The sequence below is a fragment of the Agelaius phoeniceus genome, chromosome 9 (genome assembly GCF_051311805.1).
Source record: "Agelaius phoeniceus isolate bAgePho1 chromosome 9, bAgePho1.hap1, whole genome shotgun sequence".
NCBI lineage: Eukaryota > Metazoa > Chordata > Aves > Passeriformes > Icteridae > Agelaius > Agelaius phoeniceus.
Window position 1 is genome coordinate 7,717,605 of NC_135273.1, and position 22,839 is coordinate 7,740,443.

The 22,839-nt window shown below is 35.9% G+C and overlaps 1 protein-coding gene across 4 annotated transcripts in view; it reads right to left on the reverse strand.

Annotated features, from left to right (window-relative positions):
- Positions 1-22,839, reverse strand: part of ATRNL1 (attractin like 1) — a 433,015-nt gene that overhangs the window by 358,897 nt on the left and 51,279 nt on the right. For all 4 annotated transcript variants that reach the window (XM_077182833.1, XM_077182835.1, XM_054637523.2 and 1 more), the window contains exons 6-9: positions 20,272-20,446; positions 19,083-19,170; positions 8,208-8,463; positions 2,033-2,216 (exon numbers count right to left, since the gene is read on the reverse strand). In XM_077182833.1, coding sequence (XP_077038948.1) covers positions 2,033-2,216; positions 8,208-8,463; positions 19,083-19,170; positions 20,272-20,446 — 703 coding nt within the window. The remainder of the gene's footprint in view (positions 1-2,032; positions 2,217-8,207; positions 8,464-19,082; positions 19,171-20,271; positions 20,447-22,839) is intronic.

Consider the following 22,839-nt stretch of genomic DNA (forward strand, 5'->3'; position numbering starts at 1 on the left):
AAGGCCTGAAGAGACATACACTGTTCTGGGGCTAACTAAGCCCCAGAACACACAGTAGACATTGGAAAAAATCTCCACAGGTTTCTTTTTTGGGCTACTCACTTTTCTACTTGTGACCCAACTCCTGGTCCCTACCACAGCGTGGAGATTTTTTCCCTGTAATTTTTGCATATTGTGTGCTGAGTTTCATCCCTCCAAGTAACAGCAACTTTTCCTCAAGATTCAGCAGAACTGGAAGTTTGTTAATTTGGCCATGATTTTCGGTATTCATTAGCATCACTAATGAGGGCAATCTAGAGAACTCTCCAACACATATCAACCCCATGCAAATTCTGTGAGAGTCTCAGCAGGTTTCCCCTGAATCCATTATTTATGCACATATTCGTGTATCTGCAAACATTAGTCCCGTTAACTATGGCAGTGCCAAGTGCTGCAAGCAGCAGCACCACTCTGGAATGGTAACAGAAACACCCAGAAGCCAGCAGGTGCTTCCAGCTTCAGGCCATTATCCAAGCCCAGCTCCACATTGTGCCCCAGCTGCAGCAGCAGGGCAGTAATGCAAAGCAATGCAGGTATTGCCAGCACTGTAATACCCCATCGTGTATTAGGAATAAAAATATTGCCCTCTCACATTCCAAGAAACATAAAGCTTGTTTATTTGATATTAAGGAATTAAAACCTACATGGAACTGAGTTGAACAGGTAATCATATTTGTGTACCTCAACTTACTGAAGCCTATGAACATCTGCCAGATCAGCCACTGAAATGGAAGGAGTGCCAGAGACAGTGAGGATCAGCAAATGGCATGGACATGGGTATGAGAGAGCCATCAAAATTCCAACTCCTCCTCATACCACACTTATCCAGTGCCACATTCAGTCTCTTACCTCCCCAAGTGCTTTGAATGCTAATCATAAGGTGTCACAGATAGAGTAAACAAAGATTCAGATTTTATTACTGTATGTCATTATTCCATCCTCATGCCCATTTGAGCCCATTTTCAGTGCCATAGTAAAATTCACTTGCAGTGTAAATCTCACAAAATAAAGACTTGAGTTCTCTACAAGCTGCAGAGAATGCTACATTAGTATAGAGTCAAATGAAGTATTCTTTATTAGTTTTTATATGAATAATGCATAAAAATATTCCAGCAATTATTATTATTATTTTCTTTTCTAACAGACCATCAAAGGAAAAAATATCACTTTGTTCCAAAAATAGAATAAGAAAGCATTAAAATTCCAGGAACTCATAAATACATTAAAAGGAAAAAAAATTATTGTATTAATGTTTCCAAATGCCATGAGTTAATGGTATTAGAACCTCAGTAAAATCAAACCCATGTTTCCAACATCTGAGACAAAGTTTTGGGTGCTTAAAGTGAAGCCATTAGAACTCTAAACAAATATTAAATTGCAAGAATAAAATGTTCCAAGAAATAGTTCTTGATCTCAAATAATTTCTAAGGTAAGAAAAAACATTCAAGGTCACTTTCTGAACATAACATACAAGTAGCCTTCATAAATTACAATAAACTTGAGGAACAAGGAACTGATAGAAATAGAAACACCAAGAGCATTCATAACTAAGGATTCCTACATAGTACCAGAGGTCTTCTTATTTCTGATAGTTTTGTGAAAAATAACCTTCCACAGTTCTTAGGGTTTTCTCCTTCTTTAAATAACAGCCACTGTAATGTACACCAGCATGAATATACTTATCATACCTTGAGGAAACAGTTCACATGTGCTATTTCTGCACAGGGGCTGTGTGTGGCAAGGAGAACCTTTTCCCCATTTGTAGAACATGCACAAAGCTTCCTCCCTGCCATCCTTTCAATGAATAGCTCCACTAATCCATTGAATCAAGTGTAGTCCCTCACTACAATTCTTCCATTTTGCTGCAGAGAATGTGTTCTGAAATGTGCAAAGGGTATAGAGGTACCTGATGACTTTGCTAGAACCTTACTCTACACTTCTGTTCTCTTCAGTAACCTACAACTTGGTTTCCTACATTAGAAATCCAACTTACCATGTCCGAGTATTAACTTCATATCTGTAAAGATCATCCACCAATCCATATTTATTGCCAGGCAATGCTTTGTATCCACCATGGACATAAATAGATTTTGTCAGTTCATCATAGACACTGGTATGGCCATATCCACCTTGAACAATTGCTCCTTTTGTTTCTGGGACAAGCCAAGAGTTAGACCCTTGAAGAGACATTAAAAAAAACAACATAATTTAAAGGCTTAGTACTGCTAAATCACAATAGTAGGAGTTTTAAAGATATAAAAGAATTTCCAGTATAATTCTAAATACAGCAATAACTATGGGGATTCATTTTAAGAAGTAGTTTTATACCAATGTATCAAAATATCTGCAATTAGATAATGTTGTCAGACTATTACCTGCTATTCACAATCAAATCAAAAATACATCATTGTTACAGCTGCCAGGCAGTATCTCATCCTCTCCCACATGTGACTTCAGCACTCACACAAACAACCAAAAAGCCCAGAACTTTTTGAAAATATGAAATTAGGAGTTATGATTAATTCTCACCAGAGATGGCTGATGAGAATTCAGTGCTCCAGCTCCTTCAGATTCATTAGGAACACCTGTGCTCAGTCACAGGGAGTCTGAGGAGCCTGGCAGACACTGAGCTGCAGTGAGTCGTGAGAAGCACGTAACATAAGGCAGCTCCAAGTGTGCATGGATATGGGCAGACACTTTGGGAGCAACAATAAAATTATTGAGCTAAAATCCATTTCTAACTGCTGTTTCTTAGTTCTTTAACTGCAAATATACCCATTCAGTTGCAGAAGACTCACAAAAGAATAATTTGATAGCAGCTCATTCAATTGGCATTTAAATCCATGTTTTACATCACATGATTAATAACTGCAAAGAGACACCAAATAAAACCAGCCACAATAGCTGTTAAGACTGAAGAAGAGAATACAACTGGAAAATATTTTACCATTGGAAAAAAAAAAAAAAGAAAGACACCTATTAAATTCCTGCAGCCTGTAGCCCCAAAATGTCTTTTTCCTCCACTCCATCTTCCCAGATGATGATGTAAGTCACAAAAAGAGCAAGCCAGGAGGTATTTCCTGCACAAGGCAGCCTATACAGAAGAGCCTGTGATGGCTGGGAGTCAGTGCTATAGATGTGAAACAAGAAGTAATTCACTTCCAGGCTTGTGGAGACTGGCAGAACAGAGAGCCTGGACAAGGACATCCAAAGTGGAGCCATCTCCCAGTTCTTAACCTCAACTGGCTACCATTATAGAGTTACTTATCCAAGGCCAGCACACACCACCATACACCTTGCTTCCTCTGAAAATTAGGCTAAATCTCATTCTTATTTTTTATCTGATATTATGTAGGTAGCTTAGATTAACTCTTTTCCCTCTCATGAAGAGGCTCATGATTTTCAGTTATTACTTTTGCTAGCATACTTGCCTTAAATAGTTTCCAGGCATTGCCTCTATAAGTTACATTTTTTTCAGTAACAAGTACTTATGGCAAGTTATAAAGTATAGATTCTGAGGAAGAATTGTGATGATTTTTGTGTATAAGAATGCTGGTATTTGTGGTAATACACTATTTATAACTGACACGGAATATTTACATTATTTATGTTTAGTGTAATGTAAGCAGTATTTTATTTCAATCCCCATGTTAGATATTATCAAGCCATGAAGAAGTGCAATTCTGAACACAAAGATCAAATTTGTACTGATAATACTGTACATTACATACATATTACTTTGATAACTAATAGATTTACTTGATAGAATTTCTGTAAGAGGGTTGGTGAGAAGTCAGCCTGGAGATACACATTTCTATTGCCAAGAATATCTTCATTTATTTATTTAATGATCAGTCCTAGAGATTGGCATATTTGCTTTTCAGGGAAAAAGAACTATTTCTCCCCATAAATTGGCACAATGCTGTTGATAATATGCATAATAGAATATTTTGCATTTCTATCTGAATGGTTCATGTGGCATTAATGGAGCATTATGGTTTATGTAGCAATGCTGTATTTGATGATTCTGAGGTCTTTTCCAACCTAAATGTGTCTGTGATTCTGTGTAGCATTTAGAACACTGTCACAGTAACACTGCATATTGCATCACTTTACATGACTTGGGCAGAAATATGAAAACCTGTTCCTTCTTGAATAAAAAAAAAAAAGCTATGAATAACTACAGAAATTCAAGGAAAGTGGTCCAGCAACACCTTTCTGAAATAAAAGCCAAAAGCTGTGTTATGTTGCTCTTTGTACCTCCCATTCTAAAATTTAGCTGAGTTGTCTGAATTTCAAATACTGAAATGTGTATGTACAGTTTTGATATCATTCACACTTCAGCATCTCTAGTATTGCATCACTCATACAAAAATACAATCTTGTCTATATTTAAAGACATTACTATGCATAAGATCTCACCTTTTGAAGCAGCTTATTGACATGAATCTTCACCAAGCTTTTTTTCAACAAAAATTCAATTTTTATTGAGGATGTTTACATAACTCCTCATACTCAGAGATTCCTCTCTTTTCTATCATTATATCATAAGAATATTGAAATACATATAAGAATAAGAAGTACTTGATTGACCAAACTAGTAATTGAAATTGCATTCTCAACAGCGTACAAATTCAAATGCAAAGAGAGCTTCATGAACAAGCATGCCAGAAATAAGGAAATAGGAGGTTTTAATTTTTTTTTTCCAGATTTAAATTTCAAGTCTAGTACACAATGTAAAAATGAGGAAGATACATTGGTCTAATCTGTCCTTATCATAATACAATATTCAGATAGATCAGGTAAAAAGAACAAAATGTCCAAAAAGCACCTTGGTGTGCCACTTTCATTTTATCACAGTGACAAACTTGAAAATTTTACAAGCAACAAGGAAGCTTATGTTAACTTTAACAAAAAAGAGGAGGCATGTTACATCATGGGGCCACTTTTTTTATATTATTTCAAAGAAATGCTTTTAACCAAAAGCAATCTATAACCCACTTCTAAAGCCACTAAAAAAATTGGGCTAAAATACCATGATATTATATTAATCCAAAGAAATCTCTGTATTGTAAAAGAAATAAAATAAAATCACAGAAGACTTATTCAGAAGTTTCTTAATATATAAGGAGCCTTTATAAACCTCAGCTAAACCAAAACAACATTATTATATTCACCTTGAGACTCACATTGAGATTCTTAGAAGGTTTATGAGGTATTGCTAACCTAAAGGGAAATAAATTTCCCTGGGGAGTAACCCAGAAAAGCTTTATGGTTCAAGTTAGTAAAATCATTCACATAATTCCCATATCAGGATTTACTGGCTCCTCAGAAGTCGTAAGTCTGGGTGCAGCAAGAAAGGACAACAGGAAGCTCTTTTCTTCCTGCAGCAACCACCACACCTTTGGAGTGGAAATAAATTCACGTGTCTTTGCATGGTGAAAATCTGCTGCAAACCCTGTCCAATTATTCCAGAATTTATTTTACTCTCATAGAAATTACTTTCTCCCCTAATGCAACAATGCCAGAGACGTTTTGAGATTGGCTACACCTTTGATTGGTATGTTTTATTAACAAGAACTACATCCTGCATGAAAAGCTAGTGATTTCCACAATTATTTAAAACCTCTTCAGGTGTTTGCTAATCTAGACCTCATGGAAATCATGGCCACAGCAACTAAATAAGGCTTTAGCACCAGAATTCCATGTACCAACTTCATCAAAGTACTGGATCCTAGAGGTTTCAGTTCATATGAACCAAAGGACAAACTGCCTCTATATCTCTTTCTAGGCATGTAGCAAATGCTTGAAAAAATAGCTTTCATTAGGACTAAAACTGATAACATGTAGAGACAATAACAGTACAATTTGAAATGTTAAAGTAATATGCTTTTAAAACCAGCAGAGAAAGAAAAATAAGAACCTGATTTTTTCTTTCTATAATATCAGAAGCCCTTATTTTTATGAAATTGCCTTTCCTATTCGGGTGAATTCAAAGGAATGCTTCTCACTTCCTGTGTCTTTTAAGTTTGGATCCTGAACTGCAAAAATCCTCCAAAAAGTCAGCAATTCTTAATTCAAACCACCAGCTGGAATTTTATGGTTAAAAATGTGTTGCTACAGCTGCAAAACTGTAGATAAATGACACAGCCAACACAAAATTCAGGAAAATTTACCATAAAATTCACTTAACTTAGAGGGGAGGGCAAGGAGGGAGATGCAGTGAGGTGAAATGAAACAGGAGAATTCTCTGTGGCAGCAATGGTTCAGGTGGCCCATGTTCTGCAAAGCACTGGGCCAGCAATCAATCTTTCATCAGATGAGGAGACTCACTGAAGGCAATGGGTTTCCACAGTAATACCCAAGACTGTTAAAAGTTTTCTTTGTGTTTGATGCAAGTGAAGCACATTTTCTCTAATAAACTAAATCTCTCAGTAGAATACAACAAAAATATACTCTTAAAAAGGAGACATTAAAAACTGGGATTAATTGACACACAACTGACAGAGAACTGCTTTCTCTTACTCCAAACTTATCCCCATGGTAGGGAAGGTCTGAGGTTTTTCTTTGTTTCTGTGTGTTATATATGCTTAACTACACTGTTTTATTAATCCTCCACAAACATAGCTGTAACATTAAAAAAAATAGGAACAAGCTGTCCATTTCAACCATAAGGCCATCAATAAAATCAGCCAGGCAGAAAATTTTACAATACAAATCGTGTACCCTTCTTCCTAATTAAAGTAACAACAATAATAGGTGAGAATAAAATTGGTACTTCTAGTCCATATTAAATTAGCAGCATGAGAAGAAGCAAATAACTTAAAGTTCCAACAGAAGAAGCAAATAATTTAAAGTTTTCCAATAAACATTACAGTGAATGAGCATTCAGAAACTAGAACAACATATTGTTTCCTTCACAGAAAAAAAATCATCTCTGATATGTCAAAAAAAACAACTTTCTGAAAGTCAGTTTTTCTAAAAAATGGCCTTTAATACTTAAGAAATATTAGAATTCTATTGTAAAACATCATTCTAAGACCAGAGTTTTATAGTAGATTTTATGCAGTTAAATTGGAATTTTTCAGTGTGACTAAAGAACATTATGGTGCTCTTCCTCTTACTGCCATTCACTTTTATCCTTTTTCAACACTGTTATATAATTTTGACACTGCCATCAGAGATAATGCCAGAGAGCATAAGAACCATCTGACTTTTGAAGGGATTTCCTGAACCTATAAATCTGTTTAAGCAGTGATTATATAAATATGCATGTATGAAAAAAAAGTTAAATGGAACAATTAAAAACAATTACCATCCCTTAGCATGTAGGTATTACTTTGAAATTTTGTATTATGTCTTCTGCATATTTATTTATTGCATAAATAACTGAGACTCAGATAAACTCAATAGGAAAATGAATTAAACAAAAGTAGAAGACTATAAATTTAATTAGTAGGCATATAAATATACCTAAGAATTTATCAGGTGTAGATTTTCAATATTATTCCATTGAAATGGTATCTTAACTGCACCATGGACAGGATTAGAAGATTTCTCGTTGTTTATTTAATTTCAGCATTTAAAATCACCTCAGAAACAGCTTGCATTTCACAAGGGGAATCCCAGACAGACATGGTAGCTTATTTAGAGAAAATGAGAGCTCATTTTCAATTATTACCTCTAACAGGAACATGTATATCTTCAAGAGAGAACCTTATGTATAATGATGAACTAAGTTATTACATTTAAAAACAATACAATAGAAAGATAAAAATATACCAGCATTAAAGAATCTTTAAATTAACTAAATTATTGTTGGTTTTTCTCTTCTACTAAGTGGTATAAACAGCAAGTCTGTGTTGAAAAACTATGTTTCATCACAATTATCACAGTGAAGAATTTCTGGTTTCAATTTTTATCCTATTTAGGGTACCACAACCACATACAAAAATGGAAAATATCATGGTGCTCCAAAAACACATGAAACACTATTACTGGACAAGAAATCTTATGTACATAACTTGAAGGAAAAAAGGTGAGGCTTTATTTAAATTGGAAAATATAAATTTTTCTTTCTGGAAAAAGAAAAATCACTTTTTTTCACTTAAAAAAAACCAGCACTTTTCATATCAGTTTGTAATCAAAGTTATTTGAAAGTGACTTACTGATGTAGTATTCCTGCACAATGCTTGTGTAACCATATATGGAAGAATATCCAAAAATTACAATCATAACCACATCTCTGCTGTCCAGCTCTACTATGTGTGCTGAATGACCTTCCACAGCATATTGCTGTCCATGGACAAGGACTGCAGGAATTCTGGTACTCCATGTTTGACTGGGTATGTTGAAAACCCACAGCTCATCAGTGACATTGCCATAACTCGTTTCAATTTTGCCTCCATACATGTAGATGTCTTCCTGTAAAAATGGGAAGGGAGAGAGGAGAAAGCAAATAATGGATTACAGAAAGATAACATCTGAACTGCATACTCCTCTGCTGAGCAGTATTTCATAACTGAGCAATCTGATTTAAATCTTCACATTTAATCTTACATTAACCAGCTCAATATCAGACACTAATCCCAGACAATGATACTTAAACTAAACCAACAATGATAAGGAGTCTATTTCTCTGAAAAATAAACCTAGCCATGAAAATGACACCAAAATGAATCTCAAAGAGATTATTTCATCCAGAAAACCTTTAATTACATGGCACTTCTAATCCATATTGAAGCATTCTTCTTTAAAAAAAGCTAAACAGAAAGGATATTATATTGTTTTCTTAAAGAACAGTTCACAGAATTAAAATATGATTTTCCACACACTCAGTCTTTGAGGATTTCACTCAGCACATGCACAAGAGCGCACATTCTCTCCTACTAGCAAAGTAACTTAACTTCTGAGAAAATCCAGTCACTAGAACCCAAAGAAAAGGGAAAATGCATATATGCAATCATAGAAGGGTTGGAAGGTATCCTAAAGATCATCTTCTCCCACCCCTACCACCACGGGCTGGGACACCTTCCACTATCCCAGGTTGCTCCAAGCAATCTTCCACTATCCCAGGTTGTCCAACCTCATCTTGGACACTTTCAGGGATGGGGCAGCCACAGCTTCTCTGGACAACTGTGCCAGGGCCCCACCCCCCTCACACTGAAGAACTCCTTACCAGTATCTAAACCAAACCAAAACCCAAACTAAATCTGCCCTTTGACAGTTTGAAGCCATGTCCCTTGTCCAGCCACTCCATGCCCTTGTAAAACATCACCTTCCAGCTCTCTTGTAGCCCCTTTAAGGTGCTACACGGTGTCACCAGAGCCTTCTCCTCTCCAGGCTGAACAACCCCAACTCCCCCAGCCTGTCCTCTTGGAGAGGTGCTTCACACATCTGATCACCTTGGTGGCCCCTCCTCAGGACTTGCTCCAACAGTGCTTCTTCTGCAGGGTGTCCCAGAGCTGGACACAAGGCTCCATGAGAGCAGAGCAGAGGGGCACAATCACCTCCCTCTACCTGCTGGTTGTGCTGCTTTTGATGCAGCCCAGGATCTGGCTGGCTCCTCCTGAGCACACTTACTAAAATCAAATCACATAGGGGAGTACTTTGAGTTCTTTTTAAGGAATGCAAAACAGAGATTCCAGCCATCATGAACCACACACCTTAAACAGCAGGGCCATCTGTTCTGGTAAGTAATGAGTGATTTACTTAAATATTGCCTGAAAGCAAATCCTACTGAATTTCACTTCATCTGGATTTGTAAGCCAAGGTATGCAAAGTCACAGAATAAATTCCAGATTGTTGGCTTCACAGATTTGCTCAAGGACAGTTTATACTGGGTGGAAAAAACTTCCTTTGGTTCTGAGATTGATACTCAGTCTTTGCTAGGACATAACCACCCCGTACACTCTGTGTCCCATTTGCATGCTCACAGTTGGCAGCTATCTTCTGCATTCTCCAATGTAACATTTAGGGCTTACCCTAAACTCAGCCTTATCAAGTTTAAATTAGAAGGAAAAAAAAAAGTTTGACTTGGCATGAAATACTCAGAAAAAGAGGCAGCATGACCAGCCAAACTGGTCTTTTAAAGACCAAACTCCCTGATGCACTTACATAGTACACTTGAAATTTCTGCAAAAATTTCAACTATTTTTTTTTCTTCATATGAGGCGGGTGAACATTTCTTGATTTAGAATTTAAATCTTTTTTGTGCAGGGATACTCTGTGCTACTGGTGATGTTTGAACAAAAGATGTTCACAGGAGGAATTTGTAGTAGGATTAGAGAGATATGTATCTGAACCCATTCTTCTCCTAGGAGATAAAACATTTCAAAGAGCTTGGTAAAGACCCACAAAAACTGAAGAAGGTTGTGCACTGATCCAAAGGAATGGTTTGAAAAAATATTCTTCTTGAAAGGATCCTATATGGCTCATTCCTTGCAATACCACATAGATCTCCAAAGTCAAATCAGCATCACTAAAATTGTGAACTACTTATTTTCAAATGCTGATAACTGACTATAGCATAAAGAGAAAGCTAATTAGGGAGCTGCAGGGGCTGTACAACAGTATTTGGAAAAAAAATATTTCTGACACTGAGAAAAGACACTTAAAAAAAGAAAAAAAAAGGTGACCTAAAGAGCTGCATGAACTTTGAAAGTATTTCTCAGACAGCTGACAATAGCAATGTCCTCCTCACAGTTCTGCTTAAATGATTCAAAGTTGAGATAAAAGAACAGTTCTGTGAGGAGTAATCTTTTAGGTGACATAGCAGATCCTGTATACAAGAATATTCACAGAGAAAAAGACAAGAAGGTCATGACAACTGCTTTATCAGCCACAAAACCAGATTTAACTAAGCTTTGCTAAGGGCTATTTCTGAGATTAGGAAGCTCCTAGAGCTGGTGAAAAATGCTTTAAAAGTAAGTGATGATCAGCTGAACACAGAGAAAAACAAGCTGAGAGACCAAAGTCAGTGGAAGAAATACAGAACTGAAATTAAAAAAATGTTACATGCATACTTATACATGGAAAAAACCAACCTCCTAAGCACAAGATAGACACTTATTTGGAAAGCCTTAACAGGAATGGGTTGTAGGAATGATACGAGTGCCAGTGGTCTCATGCAGCATAAAAATTGTGACAGAATAGAAGGAACCCCTTTATTAATTTTATACTACCTTTATAAATGATTTATATAGTAAATATAAGTCAAGGTATATGCTAAAGGTGAGGCTTTCTGGAAGACACAATACCTAAGATACAGAGTTTAAAGTATGCTGGTGCACAAACAATGCTGACCTTTACCTGAATTAAGCATAGTAGATATTTGTTTATAAGACAGCAAACCAAGCAGGACTGCAAAGTAAAATAATATATTTTTTTAAAAGGCAACAAAAAATATAAACTTGAGAGCTTTTGTGAAATTAGTGCAAAAAAGTGTGAAGAATTTGGCCCAAATTAAGGATCTTAAAAACTGTCCTCAGTCTAGAGGAGAGAGTAGGACAAGAAGCAGATTTTTCCATGGAAGAGATAACAAAACAGGTAGATAAGCACCAAGAAGATACAAGGCCTCCAACACATTCATATTTTAAAGTTCTGATACGAGGTATCAAAACAAACGCCTTCAATTACAGTATGAGATAGAAAAATTGATCATTTACTCAATAAATTGACCTTGGCCATATTAGATATGTTTAATAATATGAGTAACATTCTCTGAGAAGTTATGGGAACCTTGAAAGACCTTGTGGTTTTTAAACCAAAATTTCATATAAGTATTACTTTATGCAAATTGAAGTACAGAAAAATACATTGTTTATTGAACTTCAGAGCTCCTGCTCAGTAGGGAATTAGAGAAAAAACGAGAAATTTCTTTCTGTAAACAGAGCAGGTCGACAGCTCACTCAATCATGACATTCCCACCTACAGATGCCATCAGTTGGTTTCTTGGCAGGTGTTCAGGTCCAAGCCAACAAAACAGCCAGTGCAGCTCCTGTTTGCTTCAATGGAACCAAAACTTTTCAATAAATGTTTCCATTTTTTCAAATCACATTTTTTCCCTGAGAAAACTACTTCAGTGGAAAATTCTGATGAACCATAATGATAAAAAAGATGAAAAAAGGCATATGATCTGTAAATAGTTGAGTGTGCATATTGGACAGAGAAGATGACAGCAGAAGGCAGGAATGATAAGACCAAAGCCAGGATTTGAACAAAATAGTTAAATCCCATTTTTCAAGAGAAGAAAACATTCATTGAATCTAGGATTTCTCTTATAGAGCAATGAATGACATGCACATTTTTGACTGGACAAAATAAGACCAAGAGAATACCTCATATATAGGAGAAAAAGTAAACTGTCACAATTTGAGTGTTACAAGAATCAATACAACTTACAGCCATAAAATTCCTCTTAATTTCTTCATCTTATTGGTACCGTCATCATCTTTGGAGATGATGTTTGTTAAATAACCAGATAATTCAAATAAAATTAAATGCCTGGTGGGAGAGATTAAAAAAGAGGGAGCCAGACTCTTCCCAAGGTAATCCAGCAAATAAACCAGATGTGATGTGCACAATTTGGATTACAAGAAACTCAATTTCAATATAAGAATAAACATTTCTCTTTTCTCATTGAGAATGCTCAAGACTGGAAGAGGTTGCTCAAAGATCCTTGACAGAGGAGCATTCTACAGTGAGGAAATATGAAACAGATCAAGGAGGATATTTTAAAAGATCACCAAAAGACCAGGAGCACTCACTTGTCCCTTAAGTCCCAATTAACAGACTGTACACCAGAGCAGAGTAACATTTGCACACACTTCACATTGAATCCTGAACAGCCAAAAATCATTTGCTCGATTGACCTTGGACATGTTCTCTTCACTACACCTTATCTCAGTGTTAATATTGATTTTATATTTCATATAAATGCAGTCATTCAAGACTTCTAAAACTTAACATTTTTTTATTCCTAAGACTTCACAATTTTTCTTTTTCCTAAAGGAACAATACTTAGCTGCTCAGGCTGTACCTTGGAATAACACACTCTTATGCAAATCCTGCCTGCATTCCAAAAGAATCTTATCTGGTAGATACCACTAAAAAAAATGTAAAAAAAAAAAAACCCATGCAACAAAGGGATAATTAATAATCCATTTCTAATGAATGGGAAGGAAGTTAATCACATTAAAATAACACATAATTTTCATTTTGCATTTCTGAACTACATCATGGCTACACAGAAAAGTTGCTCTCTCAGAAATTAGTTTTCTGCCTTAATTCCTATAGAAATCTAAACTGTTCCTGAAGAATTGGCTAAAGAAATGCTACTCATAAACCACATGAAGTCATCCTCTATTTTCTTGAAACAAGAACATCAATCTTTTTTCTCCCCTAGATTGTATCTACACCTTGATATTGAAATTAATTTTATGTAAACTAACAGAACTCTAGCATTTATTACCATTTCTGTTCTCTGTACTTCTACCCAAAATTTTTAAAACTTTAGTGAAATCAGTACATCATTAAAGAAATTCTCCTTTTTTTGTTTCCCCAAGCAAAATACAAGTCTCACAAAATGTTACCTAGCAATAGCTCAACCTCCACAAGCCTGTTTTTTGCATTCAACACGTACCACCTGGTTTAGGACTGTCTAATACTACCTCTTCTTTTCCACAAACTGTTATCTCCTTTAATTTGGTTAACAGTATCAAGAACATCCTATGTGTTATATCAAAATTAAAAATTAGTTACATTTCTACTTTATCCAGTAATCCATTAGACTGTGGAAAGTAGTCTTCACTTAACTCTTCTTCCTGAAGCCTGATTACTAATTCTCATTTTTTCGAGGGACTATATTCTCTCTGAATAGGAACCTGAATAAGTTCCTGGAGAGGGACATTTTAACATTTAACTGTTCCCAACAGGACCCAGTTCAAGATCAAGACAATACTGCACCACATTATATGTCAGGGGGTCAACTTAATCAAGATTGCTGTCACTTTATTTCCTCAGTATTTGCAGTTTTCCAATGGTTGCTGGGTTTAGTCAAAGCTATTAATTAAAGTGACCTTACTTGGACTTCACTTTCAAACCAGCTGGGATATAACATTGAAACAAGGAATGAAAAATATGACACTTCTACACAAAGAACCAATCTCTTGATGAATTAGGGCCACTTCATAGAAGGGAACTCTGAAGAGGCTTTTCTCAAGACTATGTGCAAAAAGCGTGGGGCAGCTCATCTCACCTACTTCTCACACTTCTGAGATCTGCAAATCAGAATTAAGAGAGCAAGTTGTGCATAAGATGTAATTCAGAGTTACAGAACAATAAAACTACAGAAATTGCTGGTACAGCCTACCAATAGCTACTTAATAGAATAGTTAGAAAATACTTTTGTATTTCCAGTGCTATTCAAATTATACTACAATAGCCAACAAAACTAGGCATTAAAAGAATAACAATAAACCAACTGGTGAAAGATTTTATCTAGTTGTTCATAATAAAGTAGGAAAAGTTTTTTACTCTTTTTTGCTTTGTTAACACTAGCTTTTGATAAGACTAATAAAAAAACCAGGAGATATATACAGACTCAACATCAACACTAATTAATTTGTGAAAAGAATCAAAATAATTACCCTTTCTTAATAAACTTTTAAAAGTGGAAGTAATATTCATAAAACTCAAATGAGCTAAATTAAATTTGACTATATATAAAATGGTCTGTGTACTTTATGGTTACTACTACATCAGCTTGCCTGCTTCATCTCTATAGCCAGTCTCAAAGAAAACAAACCTCCAAGCCCAAGCATCCTTCCACCGCCTTGGGACCAGCACCAACAGCTCAATTATGAGGCAAAATGCAACCAATTTTAGTGATACTGCCAAAAACTAAGTCCCAAAGGCGACGACATATACACCTTGCAGGCACCTCCCTTTCTGCTGAATTCCAGTGATCTAGTGTTTTGGAATTTACTCCAACTCCCTACCTAGGCATGTTTATCAAAGCTATATGTACCTACTCTCTTGTAAAACCTCACAAGTCATTTCTTCCAGTCTCTTTATAAGCCTATTTCTTATATATATTATTTCAAAGTACATTGATATTTTCAGTATCAAGGTGCCAGAAATTACATACAATTTATGAGATGCAGCAGAACCACTTGCTAACAGCACCTTTCCAGTAATCAGCGTGAAAACTATTTAACAGTTTAGTTGGTTTAAAAGCAAGAGCTCTTTTATGCTCTCTCCTCTATAAATGCATAAAAAGTTTTGAGGATTTGTTATAACTATACATCAGTGGGAGTCCTCAGATCTTTTTTTCTTCAGAATAAAGAAGAACAGTACTTCAGTTTTTACCAAAGAAGCTTTCTGAGGGAAATGGACACAGTAACTTACTTCATTCTCCAGAAAGTCAATCACACAGCTGCAATTTATCTTGCACCACAATCAGGCAATGCTGGCTCTGGGCTCTCACTCCAGCCAAGCACTAGGCTTTAAAATCTCAGAAGCTCAAGTCAAAAACTTAATCTAATTTCTTTTCTGTGGATATTTTTTCCTATCAACCATAAAGGAAACATTACACAATTACTGGTACAGAGCTGAAAACACAGCTCAAAGCTGCCATCTCTAGGTATTATGTTCTACTGCTCTTCACTCTAAATTACTTTTTCTGTTTTTCCAAGAGACTGAAGATCTAAAAAAAAATATCATAACTATATCCTAACAAGTTAATGTAAGAAATTGCTTCAGAAGGGAGTTCATTTCCCCCTTGAAATTTCTATGATTTGCATGATCAGCTTCTTTTGGCCCATGTAACTTCTGACATTTGACATAATCACTAGTACAAGCAGCATAGTAGTTAATTATTTCATATAGGTTCATTATTAGTGAATCCTAATTGCTAATTAACATCCATCTTCAACAACAGCCACAGCTTCTTCACTATACCTTTGCTTTGCAGCTTTCATTATCATTAACATGGGTTGCACTTCACTGAGATCCAAAGAGATGTCTGAATTAACACAGACCACATTTAATATTTGCTGGTGAAAGGACTTCTAAAACAGTTACCCTTTAGTTTGGAATGTCTCAAGAAAATATTAGCACTGTCAAATAAAAAGGTTAAATTATATTTTAAGCCTTTATTCTGTACTGCTAAATGATACATTACTGAAATGTTTCTTGACTAAAATCTCCACATTCTACAGGAACTGTAATAATCAAAGTCACTGGTCAAAAAGATCTGACCTTTCAAAGAACAGATAATACATTAGTAATGAATCAGGGAACTGACAGGAAGAAAGGCAAGCTTGGAGTTAGGGCATGCACAAAACCTAGTTTATATTACTACTGAAAACACCTCTACAATATTCACCATGCCACACACAGATTCAACATCTCTGTAAGAACAGATGCCAGGAAAACAAGACAAAACAAAATATCAGCCCATGCCCTGAATTCCTCTTAACTTGGGGGAAGCACTCACTATATAAAAGGAGCCCAAACATAAAAAGGAACTAAAATGCACAAATAAAAGGGTAAAGTCTTTAAAAGAAAAACACGAAAAATGTGAAAAAATTAAATGTAAGACATTGTAAGACATTTTTGCTCAGATTACAAGAACACATCCTATTTCAAAAAGAAAACAAAACTTTCCATTAAAAATAACAAAATAAAGTTTAACTTGATAGAAGGATAATGGAAAATTCATAGAAAAAGTACAGCTCAAAACAAAGTTCGGTAAATCCACCAGATTAAAACAAAGACTCACACCAAAGCAAGCTATGAAATACCTTAATGAGATGCCCACAGAATTTATATATGAAGTACTATGACATCACTTTTCAAATGCATTAGCAATACACCTAACTAGATACTTAGTGGTGCCAACAGACTGTCTGAAGGAGTATTCTGAGAAGTCAAAGCCATAGCAATAAAATGAGGTTATAATTGTCCCTTCATGGTAGACTTCACAGGTATTTCCATAGCAAAAACTAAAAACAGATAGTTCATGTAGGGAGAAAAAAAAAAACCCCAAACAACAACCTGGCAGAGAAAGTCCCTAGAATTAGTTCTGAAAAAATTAAAGAGGTAACCCCTATCTGTAGTATCTAAATTCCTGCTTAAAAATGTGTCTATACCAAAAGACTGATAAGGGAGAGGCAGAAAGGACAGAATTCACTGAGTGAAACAGACAAACAGATAAAGAAAAATTCTATGAAGTTTTGAAAAGGGAAGTTTTATCTTGCAAATAAAGCATTGGCTTTTTCTGAAGAAATCAAAGGTCCAGATGATACATGTACCTGAAATTTCAGAAAGGTGCTTGATAATATTCCTCATGCCCTAAAGGAACTAAGATGTTCTGGAACAAGGAAAGCAGACAACACAAGGCTAATTAAGTCTATAAAGTAAAGTTTGGGGGAAAAAATAGTCACTTCTTAAATTAATAAAGATCATTAGTGGTGTTTCACAGAAATGTGCAGCTGGGATTTGCTTGTTCAATATGTTAAAAAAACAAGCTGACTTAGGGATGAGTGGAAAAACAGCAGTACTGTTTGACTATACTATGTTATTTAAAATAGCTGAGACAATGGTCAAAGGCAAATAATTGCAGAGGAATCTCCTAATATTGCATGTGCAATACAAGAAAAAATTAAAGACTAAATAAATGCTCACATGCATAACAATGAAAAAACCTTTTTTCACCCTATGTGAAAAAATAATTTAAACATATGGGGATGGGTTTTGAATTGCCCAGAATGAGATCCTGAGGCTGTAACTGGCAGTTCTATAAAAATACCAGTTCAAAGGCAACAGTAGATTTTTAAAATGCTAAAGCACCCTAAAGAATTAATAGGAAAAAAATTAGACCCTGAATTACATCAATCTCTGAGGTAAGAACACACTAAAGACTGTGATTCCTCCTTTTTCAAAAGGGAAATACCAGAATTAGAAGAAGCAAAGGCAATAGTACAACATTACTCAATGTATGAAATATCTTCCTTATAGAGGATTATTAAAAACACAGAAGTATGAAAAAGAAATGGTGGAGTGCATGATGGCCTTACAGAAAATCATGAGTAGTATGAGGAAATCAGTAGAGAATAAGAAGTAGGGATTATCAAAATTAAACCAGCTAGTACCAGTTCCTGAAAAGGTTTTATTTCTTAAAAAAATATTCTGGAATTCTTAGGCACAAGATGATGTCAATGTTAAAATAAATACATGATCCAAAAATTGAAAAAAAACCAATAAACAACGGGATTCATAATTTTTCCACCATGATACTACCCTATTTTAGGAAATCCCAGCTGCAAAGTAGGACAGTATTCTGAGGAAGCTTCTGTAAGTTCCTGTCATTTTTTCTCATATTCTTCCCTAGGCATGCACTGTTACCATTATTCAAGAGGTGTTACCAGGCGAGATGAACACTCTGGTCTGACTTGATGCAATCCTGTTTGTCCTGCCCTGCTGGCAGTGCTTTATGCAAACAAAGGAAAATTTGTGACAGCAATTCTTTATTTCTCTGTCACAGTTAACAAGCCTGTCACCCTCTGTAGCTTGTCTCCCTGATAGCCCCCTCAGGAATAAGTTGGAGCCTTCTCTCCAGTCCTGTCTGCTTGTGCTCCTGGATTCCCTGAGCAGTCCCCAGACCTGGGCCATCACTTGCCATGGCACTGCCAAAGCTCCCTGCTACCAGCAATTGGCTCTGCCTGTGGGGCTCAGCCCCTGGGGATGGTGCCTGCTGAGCAAGAGCACTGCCCACAACCCCAATTACATCTCATACACACCTCTGCCTTTATTGGCAGCTTTAGCTCAGAAGATTTATGGTCAGCAAAGTGATTGAGAAGTATTGAACAATCTCTGTTCCAAAAACCATGCAATAAACCTAAGTACTGAAGAAGAAAACATTAATACAAAATATTTAGAAATTAAATTATCCTCAAGTCTCCGTTCATGGTGACTCATTTCAAGATCACTAACAGCACACAGATATAAATTTATCATACAGAACACTGAAGAGTCCAAACCTGATACAAAGCAAGAGTATGTCCATATCTCTGAAGTGGCCCTTTGGATACAGGCACTACATTCCATATACTGCTTTCCAAATTGTAGCTAGAAAAGAAACAGAAAAAGAAACATTTTCGACCTGTAGACAAAACAGAAGGGCTTGTATGTTCAAACTAACTCCAACATGGTTATTTGTTAGTGGGGCAACACAATCCTTTGAACTATTACAAGAGTGCAGTAACTTGTGACAGTGCACTAAATTTACCTCAAGCAGAACAGGAGCATCTCTTTAAGGAATTCATCAACAACCTCAGACAACAGGAGTAACTAATAAAAATCACAAGACTTGTTCTGTTATCAGTCACACAAAAAACCCACCCCACAGAACTGCTCATGCCCCCTGCTTTTGCACTACTCTGAAGATTTACTGCTGGGAACCCTCTTAAATATATGGTTGATTTTAATTTCCATTACATTTTCATTCATTAATTAATGCATAACATTAGATGAGAGAGAGGTAAAAAAAAGATTACAAAGGTAGAAAAGAAAAATCCAAAAGATTATGGGATTTGTTTTGTATGATTGCAAATGTGGGGAAGAAAGCAATAGGTAGACAACAATAGAAGAGGTAAACATGCTAATAATATGCTAATAAATAGAACCTAACACTTGCATTTGCCACATTTAGAGCCTCTACAGATCAAGTTACCATCCAAATCACCTGGTTCCTATTTACAGCTGTTTCAACTTTGCTTGTGTATTTGTGGTCAAATATACACACAAACTGCCATAAGTATAAAAAAGTGGAATACAGGTGACCTGCCTGACCCTACTGGCATGGCACCAGCAGCAAAGTGCGAGCACTAAATACAAATGTCCTGTAACCATAAATTAACATCAATAATGAACATGGCTTTCAAAATGTATGAAAATATCAGCAGAGAACTTCTTTCACTATTTTATCACAACAAAGCTCCTTATGTTTTGCAGTTTTTCAAACTGAACTACATATAAATATCACCTACGGTTTGATGCTGCCCATATTTTCACTTTCTATAATCGTAAGAAAATCACAAGCATAAAATAAGACCATTAATAAAGAATCTAACAGAGATAGAAACCTTTCAGCTCAATTAGAAGACAGAAGCTCCCTCCCTGGTAAGATCTGTTTTCCCTAAGCCCCCCGAGAAAGGAGAAACCACTCACTTCAACACCATTTGGAAGGAGCTGTAGTTGAAGGTGTAGCCACCGATCACCCACATGAACTTCCCGTGGAGGACGGCCTTGTGGGACGCACGGCCCACAGAGGGGCTGAAGGGCTTCACGTTGGGCAGGATCCAGTAGGACTCCGTGGAGGGGACGTTCAGAGAACAATCTGGGCCTGTTTTGTAAACAAACGTGCAATTTGTGCAATCTGTTAGATGGGGATGTTAAAGCCAATAAAGCAGAAACAGGGGAGGCTTAATTACAGATGTCAGGATTGCTCATTCTGATAAAATATGGTGTACACTTTTATGTTTAACAGATGCTCAATGAAAAAATTGACAACATGGGATGTCAATCTAATTGAAAGCATTAGATTAGCTCAAATAATAACAATTCATTTCCACATTCTTCTCAGAAAAGAGACTGTGAGTCACAAATTGAAAGAAAGGCACAAAGCATCACATTTTTAAATGACCTATTATTTATGTCTAAAACTTTTAGCACTGTAGGTTACCTTTGGAGAAAAACTATACTGTAGTTGAACCAGAATAAGTGTATATCAAAGCAAATAATATTATAGTAAATTAAGTTACAAAATGCATTATACTATATTAAATCTTAGAAGTAAAAATTTGCCTTTGGCAAATGCCATTCTGCATCATTTTTCAAGAGGAAAATACACTATCATGTACTTTATCAAAATAATTATTTGAATAATTAAATTTTATAACATTTTATAGACAAATATACAAAGCCACCAAACCCACAACTACTACATATGACTTTCAAATCTATTTCTGCCAATCATTTTTGTCAAAGAAAGAAAAGTCAGAAAAATGCATTGTTTTTTTAGCTATAGGACTATTACAATCGTGAACAGCAAAACCAATTTTTTATTTGTTCCATGATAACAAAAATGTGATCTCTTCATCATCAATTTATGCTCTAGATCTTATGTAAAACCTGAATATATATGTATATGTGTGCGTGTATATATATATATATACACACATATACATATATATACATATATATATATACACGTATATATATATATATATATATATCTCTAAATATTGCTGATAAAGCTTATTATTTCAGGGCCTTTGAAGAACCACAGAAGAAGTTCCTGTCCAACCATGTTACTGAACAATAAAACAATCCACAAAATTCAACACAGTTAAATTGAAAATTAAGTAAGGTACATTTTAGGATCATCTCAGGACATCTCATAAAAATATTACATCACCACTCAGCAATGGTCAAAATAAAGAATTGTGTCAGAATCAAGAATCCTGTTACCCCACTGCATAAATCTGTGGCTTGTGTAACCTTAGAAAACTGTGTCCTACTTAAAAAGAAGAGATTAGTGCTGGACGCTGTTTACAGAAGTGTAATAAGGATGTTTCAATTACAGAAACCACTGAATTCCTTTGAACCACTGCCTTTTTCACTTGGAAAAACACAAAATTTGGAAGTGAATTATAAATGTCTATAAAATAAGTAACAAAGAGAGGGTGGATATGAGGAGCCCACAGTCTCTCTGAATATAAAGAGCTGAGTTTTATGAAATGCAGCTTGAAGAAGCCATGTTCAAAGCAAACAAGAGGAGACAGCTCTTCGTGTAAAAAGTATCAGATCTCTTTGGCAAGGATACTCCCCTGGCAAAGGGTGCTCCAGATGCAAATATTTACATGTGTCAAGGAGAGATCAGACAATTTTAGAATACAGAGATGCTGAAGTTTACTAAGTATGCTAAATAAGTAATAAGCAAGTTTACAATAATTTTAAAACATTATCTTGGGGAATGGGAGCGCAGGGAGATAATGTTTTTCCAATGTTTATTGTCATTTTGGGGGCAAATTGTTACAGTTACTTCCTATGCACAACAACCAGACATCCAAAGTGTACATAACCAGCTGTCAACTTTTCCTAGTATACTACAGAAGAATGATGTCCACTTGTATCCAAATTACCTTCCATTCACTAAGCGATGGAGACCCTCAATTCCCATAGTCCATTATACCTTCTCCTCAGAAAAGATTAATGGTATCTGAATGAGTTCTAATGAGAGCATGAACAATTCAGTGTATTATTTCTTAAGCATTAATAATTGATACTATAATAGAGTTGTAACGTCAGCAAAATCGCGATTTTGGTAAATCACTGGAGGAAACACTTAATTTGAATATAAAAGGGCTTTAAAATAAACATTTGATTAAGTGTTCTTTGATCAGGGAAGAGCTGAAAATGATGGGAACGGTGCCTGCAGGTCAGGAGGAGCAGCCGGGTCCCTGCCGGCTGTCACCGCGGGCCCTCGGGCCCCGGGATGTCGCGGCCAGCAGGGACCCCTGGTGGCGAGCGGCGAGCGGAGCCGCAATTCCTGCGGCACATCCCGACACAGATACCGGCACCGACTGCAAAAAAATGAACGCAGGAAAACCGCCTCATACTCAGTCAAGAATGCAAAAATCTTAGCCAGATCAGCGATGGAAGGAATGTCACAGACAGCCCTCTTCCAGCCTCAGCGCTCCGTGAGACCTGAACGACAGGAAAGGTGAGAGGGAA